The sequence below is a fragment of the Anabrus simplex genome, chromosome 3, assembly GCF_040414725.1.
Source record: "Anabrus simplex isolate iqAnaSimp1 chromosome 3, ASM4041472v1, whole genome shotgun sequence".
In the NCBI taxonomy this organism is placed as follows: domain Eukaryota; kingdom Metazoa; phylum Arthropoda; class Insecta; order Orthoptera; family Tettigoniidae; genus Anabrus; species Anabrus simplex.
Genome location: NC_090267.1, coordinates 262264484 through 262279262, shown reverse-complemented (window position 1 = coordinate 262279262; position 14779 = coordinate 262264484). Strand labels below are relative to the sequence as shown.

Sequence of the window (14779 nt, the reverse complement as noted above, 5' to 3'; positions counted from 1 at the left end):
CCCATGGCAGAATGCCTGTTATGTTTGACTGCATTAATATGTTCGTTGTACCTGGTGTTGAAGCTTCTCCCTGTCTGTCCAATATAGCTTGCTAAACAAGACTGGCACTGTAATCTGTAAATACCTGATTTACCCAACTTGTCAGATTTATTCACGGTTCTGGATTGTGGAAGTGAGATAGATTGTTGTTGGTTGTCCTGAATGCTATTTTTACCACATGTTTTTTAAATAAGTTTGTTATTTGATATATAGAATCGTTATTGAAGGTGAAAACTGAATAACTGTCCTTCTGCTTCTTTTCTTTAATAAGAGTAGATTTTGGTTTATTTTGAATGATCCGCTGCAGGGTTTTTCAGCTAATTCACGTGGCTGCCTCCATTTCCGTAAATGCGATGCATTTGTTTCCTTGGATGGCCTGTTCGACCCGGATAATGTTGGCTGGTGTTGACACTGTCACATTCCTTCCAGAACTGGTTCCCTTGTCCACCGATGTGCGCCGTTTTCCAACCTTCCCCCCAGTTGTAAACTGTTTTCTGTGACGGCGCATGTTCTCCACAAACTGCCACCAAGTGCCAATGAATTTTCGTAGGAACCAAGTTGTATAGCACTGTCCCTGATGGTTACTTTCCATGTGGTCTGCTCCTATGCTGCCAGTGATGTTATGAAATGGCTATGACGAGTGCGTTCGTTGGCCCATGTGCGTATGCTGCTACCAAACGGTGGAACAAGACACTAGTTACATGTCACTAGTTCAAAACTGAAATGTGAACCATACCCGGACATACAAAAAATAAAGTGTAAAACAATATAGTACACCTCTCGTATTTAGAGCTAGACCAAAATTTGATCAATTTTGTAAGAGTACATCATTGTCAGTTTCATCGAAGTTCTTTGCAAAATCTGTAAAAAGTACATCAGTAGGACTCTTTTCATTTATTGAATTGGAACATCCTAAATAAAGGTAAACTAAATTAGTAGTAGTAGATCGTCCAGGGGCTTTGGGTGTGGCGAGCCCATTGTAACAATACCCTATATGAATAAAGCAGATATGATGCCTCAGAAAGGAGAGGAACCATATTTGCCCCTACCCGGCTACAGCTAGCTAATGGGAAATGATGATGATGAGATCGTCCAGGGTAAAACCTGTGCTCTGAATCAGAAATGTGGCACATAACACGATTAAATAACTGGCATACAATATCTGTTCAAACATATTTGCAGACGCACATATTATCCTATTTAGTGGCACGTCCGATAAATTCTTGGGTGTCGCGTGCTTGCCTATAATGTAACCACCCGAGAAATTCTTTTCATCATCATGATCACCTAATATTTTCTTGCATATTTCTGTGGAAAATGTTTTCCAACATTCTAAACAGGTGGCAGGTGAGTTTCCGGCTGTATTCATGAAATCTTTGGCCTGAAATGTGTCTCGTCTTCTCTCCTTTACATACAATCTCTGACCATCTGATGAGGTAAACAAATGGCAAGAGCGAAATGAAAGATGTTTTTTAAAATAAAATAAGGGACTACATTGAAGATGAATCTCTAAGTGGTATTAGTATTTCTGCTGGTGTGGTAGAGTGGTAATTTTTTATTCTGCAGGTACATTGAGAGAATTAAATTGTTGTTAATTATTTTTGTGTAGTTCTCCTGAGCTGCAGGAGCTGTCCACGATACTGTTTGGAATGGGTCTTGAGAAAGAAGAGGTTTTACTGTTTACCATGAGGAACATTAGTTTGGAAAAATTCCTCCGACTCACAGATGAGGACCTGCAGCATGTGGGCATCACAGATCCAGACAAAAGAAGGTCTCTACTCTATGGAATTAATACACTAAGGTCCAACAATGTGAAAGAGCAGCGCAAGGAAGAGTTTATCATTCAGGAACACTTGAGGTGAGAACATGTTCTTTTGAGCCTTTGTTATGTAGTAACATTTCCTGGACCAGTTGTTGTTTATTCATGAGAAATAGACCATGGTTTACACATTTCTTTCCTTCATAGTAAAAATTATCTGAATGAAGAAAATATCTCAGTGATTGTGTCTGTAGAGTGATAATTTTGAAAATATTTCTTGATTGTAAAGTAATCTCAGTCTAAAGGTTTTTTGTGCAATTTTTACAGTACATACATACATACATACATACATACATACATACATTAGCGTCACATAGTTAAAACTTACCGATTAAAACTCTAGTCCTCATTATTTACAGTAAAACTTTGTTTATACATTTTGCAGGGGACCGAAGGAAAAAAAACATAAAAGTGTGAAAAACATTTAAATGAATTTCTGTAAATATGAAGCAGAGTTATATTCGAAAGTATATATGGTAATATGAAACTATATAAACACAAAAGACATGCACACAGACTGCAAGAATACAAACAGAGGGAAAAGAGTCACTTTACGGAATAAAGTAGTGCGTTATTTTTTTATTTTTTTTTTTTGTTGGCTGCAGCCATAGCGTGAACAATATTTTCAAACCAGTACAATTCGGCCGTTATTTCCTCAGAAACATTATGGTGCATCACAAAATGTTTGATAGTCCATAGAGTATTGACAGTGTCATTAAAGGTCACTGAAGTATGCTGCGGCTCTTCGGTGTCATTGTCGTCGTGATCGCAGTCCTCGTTCAAACCCCATTGCAAACCATCACTTTCATTTTTGTTCCGTATTGAAAACAGTGATCTCACTTAGTTTAAAAAAGGAGTATATTTATTACCCCACCTATTCAGTACAATTAGTACCACGTTATATGGTTAATTAAACATAGAAAATCTAAATATTATGGGGACATGTTTCACCCTTCCTTTATTGGGCATCTTCAGCCATATTAATTTAATCTTAAAACAAACATTGTTTAGAGGACAATAACATTTATAATTTGTAGAAATTGAACTGTAATTTCTTATGATACTAATGTTACGGAATAGTAGTTATAAAATATGCTGTTGGGACATGACATATACAATACATGTTAAAATCATTGTAAACAAATTTACAATCTTGTCCAAAAGAAAATTTGTGTCGTGTAAAATTCTAAAAGCAGCACACGTCTAGTACTGAAGTGGATCCTCTTCGTAAGAAAATTCAGCATATACTTGCTGGGGCAGTTGTCAACATATGATTTCAATAGACTAGATGGTTGAAAACTCGAGGTGAATTTTGTTTATATTTTTTGCGTTCCGGCGCTAAAAATTAGCCAAGAGAAAAGGGGAATGTTATAAAATTATCTTCAATAAGTTGATTGATCTAAAATATTATCTTGATGTAACCAATGCAAACAGATGATGTGCTGTTTGAAGCTCCTATTGAGACGAGTATTTCCGAGTATTTGACAGGTAATGTTTGATTATCACGTGGAAATGTAGTCCTTCTAGAAGATGTGGAACATCGAGGAAAAGAATGTCAAAATTTGGAAACTAAGTGAGATCAAACCCCATTGTCCGTCTTCAGCAATCTCGGAGATAGTCGTGGCTTCTGCAGTGACGAGGTTAGTGTCAACATTTACATAATCGTCAAATGAGGCCACTTCTTCCAATTACCTCCATTTGCCGTCATTATCATCTATGATATTACAATCTCAGAACTACCTCCAAATCCAGCTTTTCGGAAACAATTTCGAACTGTAAGTTCTGAAACATGGTGCCATGACGCTGCAATGTAATGCATTGCCTATCAGAAGGAAAAAAATATACATTTATTGTTTTTAATTTGTTTGCAGACACAAGATAACAACTCAGAATCATTTCTTTCAGGGCCGCTTCACACTAGGCGACTGGAATCAACTACAGAGTTGCTCATATGAATTCCATGTCGCTGACCGGTAGCACGCCCCGCCACTTAGGCGCCTTCCCCAGCCTACTGCTCGTTTTAATCATCATCTTGCCTCTTGTTATTGTCGAAAAGAAAGAAGGAAAGAGAGTGTCGTAGGTTTCATTCACAGCGTATGTTGAAAGATCGTTAGGAAAAATAAATTATTCGATTATTTATGTAATGACCAAGTTCATTAGTTACTTCAGGATGTCAAAGAAACCTTTTGATGAACTCTCTGAAACTGTGAAAGAAGATGATACGGGAATGGATGCAAAGTTGAGAAAAGCAAAAAATAAGTCTTCACTTTGAGGAGTTGAACTGAGATGGTCATTACTTGAGACCATGCATTTCTCTTCTCAACTCTGTTGCTACATTAGTCGCATTTTAAGTTCCAGATGGTTGTATAATTTGTATAATGAAATCTTCCGTGTTTATTCGGTCTACTTATCTAGATATATCATACTGAATATTTTTCTTCTTCTACCGTGTTTCCCACAGTGGTGGGGTCGCGGGTGCGAACTGTTTTGCCTATGTGAATCTGGCCCTGTTTTATGGCCGATTGCTCTTCCTGACGCCAACCCTATGTGCATTCACTCTTGCGTGTTTCTGTAGTGGGTAGGGTGATGTGTTGTATGAATGTGAAGAGGAGATTGTGTGGACAAACACAAACCATACCGTACACAGTTAAAAATTCTGGCCCCACTGGGAATCGAACGTGAGACCCTCTAAACTGAAAGCCAATAGTTTGACCATTTAGCCAAGCAGCCAGACATCATTCATACTGAATATAATGTATTTAGTACAGTTTATAGTATTTTGAAATGGAATCCATCACTTGAAGGAACATGAAAGAAAGGGAGTTCTGAACGGAATGCAACTGAAGAATGTGGAGACCCCAGTGCACAGCAATAGTTTACCAACTGTTGCTAGTCCAGGTTGTGAAATCTGCCTTGCCTGTTGGTAGCAGAAGTGAACTATTTCAAGGTCGATCGCCGAGACAGTGTAGCCCTGTGTGAAGAGCTCCATTTAAAATAATGTTCCATAAGCACGGGCGGCCGGTAGACGATTCCTGTCGCCTATGTGCAATGCCCCTTAATGTATGCTACTCTTGGAAGTCCTAGGGCAAATATTTCATTTTAACATGAATAAACATATAAAAAGAGGAAAGAAATGAGAGGAATTTTACCTCTAATATGTTCGGCCGGTAGACGATTCCTGTCGCCTATGTGCAATGCCCCTTAATGTATGCTACTCTTGGAAGTCCTAGGGCAAATATTTCATTTTAACATGAATAAGCATATAAAAAGAGGAAAGAAATGAGAGGAATTTTACCTCTAATATGTTGATCTTCATTCCGTCCTTCTTTCTGATGTTTACACATCTGATTGTGTGCTGCACCAGCATCTTAGGATAATGCAACTTGAAGTTGCGTATCACTCAAAGATCGAGTGGCTGCAGCTCGCTTGTACAATTTGCGGGGGAAAAATTCCACAGTCACATTCTTCAGTATAAAGTAATAGGAGGATGTGCTGGGCATTGATCCATGAACAATAAGATGTTACGAACTTTCGCTCCCATTTTGGGCGTCCATGCTTCGAAGCCAGTCATCAGAAACTTTTGTAGTGACCCAGGATTTCTTATTGTTGGTGTATTTCGTGGGGAACATAGCAACGTTTTTAAAACAACGCGGCTTTGAAAATTTTCCGATTGTCATTGAAGGCAGTTTTTCACTTTTGTCATTATTGGCATATTACAGAATTGTTATGCGTTGTTTGCTTTGATTCCTGCCATGACAATTTTCCCCTTTGAATGCTATCGTACGTCTAGGCATTACATTAAAAAAGAGGCCACCTGTCTCATCCGCGTTGAAAATGTCCTTAGGAGCGAATCGAGATGTCAGTTCTTTCAAACAATTTTCCTTCCAATCTTGCACAGTCTCATCGACACTTCTGTTTTCCCCACACACATTATGACTGCCGATACCTTAAATATGTGTAGCCAGTCCGACGAAGCACTAAAATCTTCTACACCAAGTCTTATCACTAGTTTACTTGCCTTTTCACAAAGTATTGGTCCACTGATTGGAATGCCTTCTGCCCTATGTTGCCTGAATCACTGTAATAATCTTTCAGGCATTCGTATTTTCCACCCTGTCCACTTATTTGTTGCGCTTTCTTCAATTTCCGCGGCCTTAGCTACAGTAGTATTCGAGGAAGATGGAGTCGTCCCCAATTTCTTAGCAATTTCAACTCGTTTCATGTTGCCACTTTCCTTCACTACACTCAAAATTTGTAATTTTTCAGCAGTCGTAATGCTCATTCTCTTTCTTTCACCCATGTTTACTACTCACAAATCTAACGATGCTTATCACAACTTGGTCACACCTGAAGCACAGAACATCAAAGAGTAAGCTCGAAAATAGCTTCCAGGTTGCTCACGCTACCAAACATGCGCGTAGGGGTATGATTTCCAAGAAAAGTACAGTGCAAGTCATAAGTTTGTGTTTAGAATATTTCTTGCGATTTTGAAGACAGAAACCATCGTAAATGTATAAACAAAGCAGTTTGCCTTCAAGGACTTACGATATAAATGTATAAGCATAAAAATCGTATAAGTGAAAGATGTATAAATGAAATAAATCTATTAAAGAAACTATTAGTGTTTTATTTTGAGTCCACCTTGTCAATACACCTTATGATGATAGAAAATTATTAATTGAACATACATGTTTCGGGAAAATCATCCATTGCCTTCATCAGTGATGTCAGTTCATGTATGTTAAATTATTTTCTATCATCATAAGGTGTATTGACAAGGTGGACTCAAAGTGAAACTATAGTAGTTTCTTTAATAAATTCAGACAAGTCAATACAGCATCAAAGCAAATACCTATTATGGTTAAGTTTATCAACAGTAAATGAAATAACTCGCCGTAATACGTATAGGATGTTTTCGGGACTGCTGAAAAAAAAAGTATGAGTGTAGAAAACGTATAAGTGTGAAATATACAAAAGAAGTTTTTCTGTATTAGGCAGCAAATTAGTGATATTTCAAATGACTTATGTTTTAAATCAAAATACAGACATACAAATCAGATTTTTTTCAATTTTACAGTTTTACTAATCATTTGATATTATTTTTAGATTAGTGTATGCTTCATTGTTTATTAAGTACGTAAGAATGAATAATGATCAATCTAAATTCTGTGTTTTAACAATATTTTGAATTGAGATATGATATATTAACAACATACAATATCATCCCGCATTTACATTCCCGGATTTAATGTTTTTGGAACAGCCTACCTTTTCTAGCATTACAAATGCTTTATATACCGTGTGATTCAGCCGCTCCTTCCAATGTAGTTTTGTGCAACCCGAAATATTACCATCCTGAAAACATCTGCCCTAACGGTATGCTCAGGCAACACAACCGGATATCTTGGTATTTACTGCCTCACCATGATAGGACGCCGTAATATTATACTCGTATTAAACACTGGAAGGCATGCGTGTGCCTTCTAGATCATATGAACCATCCCCTGTGGGTGGGGGACGAAGATGAATACACCCACGGTACCCCTGCCTGTCGTAAGAGGCGACTAAAAGGGATGAACAAGGGATGATTGTATTATGAGCCGCCAGCGCAATTTAACACCCAATTACACCAACGGTCAGCAAAAATACACCAGCCGGTACCACCTCTAAGCTGGTGTGAAAAAGGAACAAGGAAAAACTAACAGAGATATCACAAATAAGGAAGCGTCAAACACAGAAAATGTACTTACCCAAAAACAGGCCCATTAACAACCAAAGAACATGCATAATATTACCAGATACCACGCCAAATGACTGTAGTTTATGAAAGAAAACACCATGCCTTGATTAAATTTAAATTTTAATCTAAGAAGAAAAATATTAAATGAGAAAAACAAAAGGTGACATCGTCCTTAAAATAATAACAATAAATGAACAAATTAGAATTGTTAATGTCCAATTAACGTTAAGTTTCAACTTAAAATGCGGATCCGCTTTTCATACCTTATTTTCAAAAACCTGAGCAAGGAAAAAAAAATAAGAATATGAAGATTGACAACCTTGATATTAATCTTTAACCAGGAGAAACTCCTCTGAGTAGGCCGTCGCATACCATGAAAATCTAGCCCAATCCAACTTAATTTAAGGAACACAAATATTTTGACAACCTTGATATTAATCTTTAACCAGGAGAAACTCCTCTGAGTAGGCCTTCGCATACCATGAAAATCTAGCCCAATCCAACTTAATTTAAGGAACACAAATATTTCCATGACACCAGAAACACCAAACCAAACAGAAAATATATTAAACAGAAAGATAGTAAACAATATGAAACTTTTGTTAATAAGTTTTGAAACCAGAAATTAATTACTCAAGTAACAACCAAACTAGTAGTGCCACACCCACTTCAGTCAGAATCCATCGTCATAATCATTGCTATGGTAACCAACAACAACACAAGTAAACAAAGTAAATGGCCAATCGCGGCATAAGACCACACAAAGGGGCAAGCACCAAAACAAACTAGCATCCGTAGTTACCTAACCTGAATTCTTACGCGATTGTGCTACAAATTACGATAACACCCAGGAACTGTTTTCTATTGTTGTTTCTATTGAGTGCATTGCATAACTATTCCTTGAAAGTACACATTATTTTTCTTTTCCCGCATCTCTGGTTTCCGTAGAAACAACCACTCTCTGATAGTAAACAAATACACGTCCTAATGGTGGGATCGAATCGAGGATGCGAGCTTGCTCTGCAAGATATAAGTAATATTTTGACTAACAAGGGGTCCGACAATGAAATTGATATTTATGATAATTGTATTGTGTCCGATGAGAATGAAATTGGTTATTCCTAGGAAGACGACAACACGGAAATTGAGGACGAAGTGCAGCGCTCTGCTGTTGCAACGAGGGCTAAGCTGTCAGCTGTTCAAACCGAAGGAAGGAAGGAAGTGGAGTTCTGTAGGCAGGTTTCTTCCTACGCTTTCTCCTCATTTTGTTCCATCAAATTCAGGGGTTAGTGATAATCTTCATTTGAATATTAGTGACAAATATTCAAGACTTGAAGTGTCTATTTTCAAAGAAGTTGTTGATTGTAATATTATGAACTTCATAGTGTCAGAAATGAACAAGTACTACTTATTCGTTATGGAAAATACAGACGTGAAGGAAAAGTCTAAGTTACATAAGTGGCAAGGCATAACCTAGAGACTCTATATGTTTTCCTGGTAACTGTTTTGTTTTGTTTATTGTTTGTACTGGAAAGGATATAGAAGTTGAAACGATGAAAAACTTGACTGTCTGGGTCAGTACCATACTCTAAAGATATTTCGATGGGCGAAACTGTTGTAAAATCAAGTCAGTATGTTGTAAATGGCACAAAATTTTTGAACACGTATAGAGAGATAATTTTGTCAATTTTAATATTCCTTTCAATATTTTGAGAAAAATATTTTCTATGCCACTGATTTTAAATTGAATATATCAGTTATGTACCGTAAGTGTAAATTATGTAAATGTATTAATAGATAAAAGTTAGAATTAAAATAATTTAAAATTAAGAATTCAAGATTTTCAAGGAAAAACTCACTCCTGGTGGCCTGTAATTGTCACCAAAAACTCGCTGATCAAAAGATTAAAAAAGAACACACTCAAAGTTTTTTTTTTTTTTTTTTTTTTTTTTTTGTTGCTAATTTTGCGGGCGGATTCTAATTCCATATCACTATTTCTTTCCTATTGTACCAGGAAGGCATAGGCCCTGGCACATACGAGTTATAAATCTTTATTCATGGGTGAGTGAACAGCTATGTTCCGATGCACAAACGGCTGTGTGGGAGAAGGTTTTCGTTCTCACTGCTCTGTGTAGGGAGACTGCATGAGTGAAGCAAGGTCACGTGACGTCAGCACTGCCTATAGCTTCCCTCCCCTCAGAATTCTCTCGAAACCATTTTTTGAACTTTTCAACGCCTGGATCAATTAACATGAGACCAACACTAAATTGTAGCACATATTCTGCAAATTCTGCAAATTTGAGATCAATCCGTCCAGTGGTTTCCAGGATATAACAAGTTAAAGTTTGGGAAGTATTATCACCCTTTCATCACCTGATTCCGAGCGCTGCTCGCAGCCGGATATAAATAGGTCAACGAACCGAGAGTGTGCAGTGTGTTCTGCGACTATGAGAGAAGGACAGTATGCTCTGTCGCGATCCGCGAGGACGTAGAAGTCGCACTCGAACACTTTGAAATTGTGCGAAGACATCGCAAGTAAAGTTTCTGCCGCATCGCGACGAAGGAAATGTTCTAAAATTTTCTCTGACTAAATCTTCGTTATATAATATTTAGGAGTGTGCTAACTGAGTGAAGTTATAATAGAAATTGTGAATTGAAGTGTCAAGTATTTCATTTATCAGTAAACGATATTGTGGACTTTGTCATTTTCACGTAACTCTGAACTTTATCATGGACTGTGACAGTATTCTAAGACATTGTGTATGATAAACTAAACTTCTAGTTTGTGACCATTTTAATGATTCTGAGACACATTTCTCCTACACTAGTACAATTTTGAACTGTGTGAGATACTATTCCACTAAACATTCAACCGATAACAAGGCTAAATGTGACTAGTTTTTCGTGCATTTTGTCGAACTTTCGATCACCACTACGAGAAACTAAATGAATATTAAGAACTTTTTATGAGGATATTAAGTCGTACGGACTAGTGTTGTGCAAATTCAGTCATAAAATCTTCTTAAACTATGAACAGTATTATTCCAGAGACTGTTGTAGGGATTGGTGTTAATGACATATTTTTCAAGTGTTTTCGGACTGTGATGATTATTCTACGGTCGAACCTCAGACATAATCAGTGACTATTATGAACTGTGACAGTGTTAAATCCTAATTCTATAAACTGTGTGTGTGTGTGTGAAAAACTGTGTTTTCGATTTTGAAAACGATTGTAAGTCATTGCTTCATTAACCTGACTTACGAATCATACGGTAGCATAGAGTGTGATATTCTAAGTCACGTATTCAACACCGTAAAACCAACGTGAGAATACGAACGGTGCATTGAGACTTGTCAGTGTATGATACTAATCTTAATGATAATTGAGAGCTCTATAGTGCCAATTGAACTTTTCGTGTTCCGACATTATCTCAAAGAACATCGGAAACCTTGGCAAAGTGTTGTGATATTCTGCTGCATTGAACGTCGTTTCCAACGTGGGATTAACGTGGTTTCTTCGATCATGGTACCCATCGAGGGACGTCGACGAGGGATATTAACGTGGTATCTTCACTGAACGGTCTTGTCACGCTGCTGGTGCTGAGTTCGAGCCTTGGCTGCACGCTGCAGAATGTTCCAGGCACCAAGTCGCAGGACAGCACAACACCAACACTTATAAGCAGATTCCAGGTGATCTTCTCATATCTTGAGTGAGTAATCCCACTAACTGACTTTTAACAAAGCACTCAGTTAATCATAGTGCTCCAACAACACTAAAGTGCTTCGTGTGAATTTCAGCTTGCTATTTATAATAATTCAAGAAAGCTTCATGTCTTGCTTTTGAACTGTAAATTCCTTTTTAAAATCATTTATAACTTGAAGTAATTTCATGTAGATGAACTCTAGGGTGTGAAAGTGCACTATTTTATTTTTCAACTTAGGTGAACTGTCGAAGTACACAGCAAGTGATCAAATATTTTTATTTGAACTATCAACTTATTGATGAAAGTGTGTGTTAATATTATGTTCAAAAATATTAGAAAACTGTAGGTCTGCATCACAAGTGATGGACTTAATGAAATTCAATGTGCAAAGTGTTATTTTGGTATTTAAATCCATTTAAGAGATCTTAGATGAACTGTAGGGTGTTTACGATCTCTGAAAGAGTGATATTTATTTTGGACACTTTTAAGCAAGTGTATGTCTCAGAATACAACAGCATCGATATTTTATTTCTGCATTTTTGAAAATATTGGCTGGAAATTTGATTTTGAAGTTTCAACTGCAGGGTGATTTTCACGAAAATTTTTAATAAATATTGTCATATAGATTTTACCATTTATTATTCACCTTGCGATACTATCCATCTCTGTACCTCCTCCAGTGAGAAACCAAACACTACCTGAGATCCTTCCCATGCTCCGGCCCCATAATCATTTCTTGGTACACTATTTATTAAACATCGGATAGCCGCATGTAATTTAATGTTGTTTGCAGTACTTACTTGTTGATGTCCAATATTGAGCGAGAATGCTCCAAGTTATAGTATACTCACAGCATAAACATCTCTCTGGTTACATTTTTAAAAAATACAAAATTGAAGATACAACAGAACGATGCCAGTGTACACAAATGGTTGAGGGTTATAAAACCCACGTCGTTAGGTTATCGTCCTGGGTCAATCTACTACCCAGACGCCGACATTTTTGGAGACAAGCCAGCATGTCTACTCGCCATTACTTCCACAAACGAACTGGTTTGCATCATGGCTTCTCGTTTGTTATAGCTGGCCACTCGTACACTGATTGGATAAGAAAACGGTAGTAGGAGCGTCCTGCTTAGCTCGCTGCCACAAGAGCGCATCATACATCAGGGACCGTAAAAATGTATTCACGTTAATTAACAAATATATCTATGGAGTTCTGAAATGTTTCATTTCAGTCCACAGGCAGAAATATAATCCAAGAGAAGTGAGTAAGTCCGAAATTACTAGTAGTACGGGAGAAATCACGCTTGTTAATGAATTAATTGAAAATGATTCCCACAGCAAATAGCCAGTTCCGAAACTGTTTCTGGAGAGGAGGGTTTTAAATACGTAATGCTGTAACAGTCAAAACTATGAAACTACTTGTAATTAGTACCACGCGGGGAACACCATGGGTCGCTTTTACTTGCGCATAGTACCACTATGTTAGGTACCAAATAGGTTTGTGATTAGTACCAACAGAGTGCGTTGCCAGCTTTTACAGTACCTGCGATTAGTACCATTAGGAACGACACCATGGTTCTGGCTTGCCTGTGATTAGTGCCCACTATATGAGGAACACCACGGCATAGTGCGAGTCCCTGTGGTTAGCACTCGTATGTGATGAACACCATAGGTTTGCATTGCCTGTAAATGGTGCCACAATGTGCGAAACACCATAGGTCTGCGTTACATGTGCAAATTTCATTACCTGTGAGTAGAACCATACTGTGTGGAATACGCGAGTCTACGCTACTTTTGATTAGTACCGCAACATGGTTCTACTTTCCTGGCGATAAGTACCATTATGAGGGGCCGATGACTTGGGATTTTGGACCCCTTTAGACTACAAGCACCATCGATTCAGTATTCTGCTATAGAAGCAGTCCCTTGGTCAGTAATACTATTGTTTTACGTCAGTTTCTGTGAATGTGAGGCATTGCGGGTCGGATCCACTGATTGTTTTAAATTCATATCCATCCATTCATTCTTCGTCCTCACGTTTTTGAATTCTGGTCAATGGAGGATTTTGAACTTTTAATTTGTCATTCCATTTTGTCTCATTTCATACCATTAGGGGCTGATGACCTAGATGTTAGGCCGCTTTAAACAACAAGCATTATCATCATCAGATCATATGAACCTGACATGGCGACAAAACACTAAATTAGTATTGAGACCACAGTAAACCTAATACATGCTATAAGCTGCACAGTGTACCGTACAGAACCGCAGCATAGTTGTTAAAGGGTTTAAGTGTGGGGTGGGAGGTTCGAGTCTGGGGCAAAGATTCCATGTTTTTGAAATATTTGTTTAATATGTATGGCACATAATGTAAGTTCAATACCTGCTTTCATGCAAATTGTGTGTGAATGAACGTATTTGTGACCTTAACTCCTATGCACCCATAAGCGGACTGATACGCGCTCAAGTGGCTGGGCCAGGACTCCACAAGTGGCCTGATACGCTGGGGTGCAAGGTCGCATATTGGAGATGTTTGTGACATCTGTTTGCTTTTTCTGGAAACATTTCTACTTGAAATATGTTCTTGGTGTCTCAAAGTGTCACCAGAGTGCTCTGGTATGCTTCTTTGGCAAAGAGAATTGATTAAAATATCGATCGAGAAATCGGTATTCTGTTGTTGACAAGAAGGCTGAGAAGGAAGTTGCTTGCTTGTGCGATATGCTCAGTAATAGCACAATTCAAAGCTTACTTGATGTTTAGCAGTGATAGTGAGGAAGAAGTTATTAGTGATCCTATGGATTAATGAACATGAACTGTAACACCAGAGATCTTTCGCGTAGTAATATCGTACGACATGGAATGCCGAATGGACTTTCTTCCACCCCTCAAGATCCGATTACGATGGCCGGATTTGAACCTACGATCTTGGTACCTGGATGTGAACATTTTACCACTGATCCTCAGACCGAATCTTGATGGTGATGGTAATAATAATAATATGCCGAGTGAGTCATACAGCTGTAAGTTCGTATTTGGGAGATAGTAGGCTTGAAACTCATCATTTGCTGCCTCATAAATGGTTTCCCATTATTTTCTTATTTCCAAATCAGGCAAACATTAGGCTTGTGTTGCATAATTAAGGTCATACCACACACTAAAGAACTTCTAAGGTATGACAAGTTAATGAAAAATTTAAGTTTTCAAAGGGATTTTTTATGTGTGTTATATTTCTGTATTCTGTTTTTTTGTGTCATGAGCAATAGCATGGAATTTCTCAATAATATAAAACAGGTCCCGTGATACTACATGCAGTCAATCATCCACTATAGCTTACTGTTTTAACCGAAACTTTCAACACGAAGGTTGCATACTAAAAAGTTGGCGGATTCCTAGCAGTGTCAACGCACAGGGCGGGTGGGTGCATATGGGTTAAGAAGGGCCGATTAGTTGGCAGGCTGGTCACGTACGGACC

General features: G+C 37.8%; 1 protein-coding gene across 2 annotated transcripts in view; it reads left to right on the top strand.

Moving 5' to 3' along the window:
* LOC136867206 (uncharacterized) overlaps nucleotides 1–14779 on the top strand; it is an 84770-nt gene that overhangs the window by 56607 nt on the left and 13384 nt on the right. Inside the window, exons 3-4 of one of the 2 annotated variants that reach the window (XM_068227052.1) lie at nucleotides 1649–1897; nucleotides 8724–8883. In XM_068227052.1, coding sequence (XP_068083153.1) covers nucleotides 1649–1897; nucleotides 8724–8883 — 409 coding nt within the window. The remainder of the gene's footprint in view (nucleotides 1–1648; nucleotides 1898–8723; nucleotides 8884–14779) is intronic. The other variant, XM_067144336.2, reaches the window with a different exon arrangement.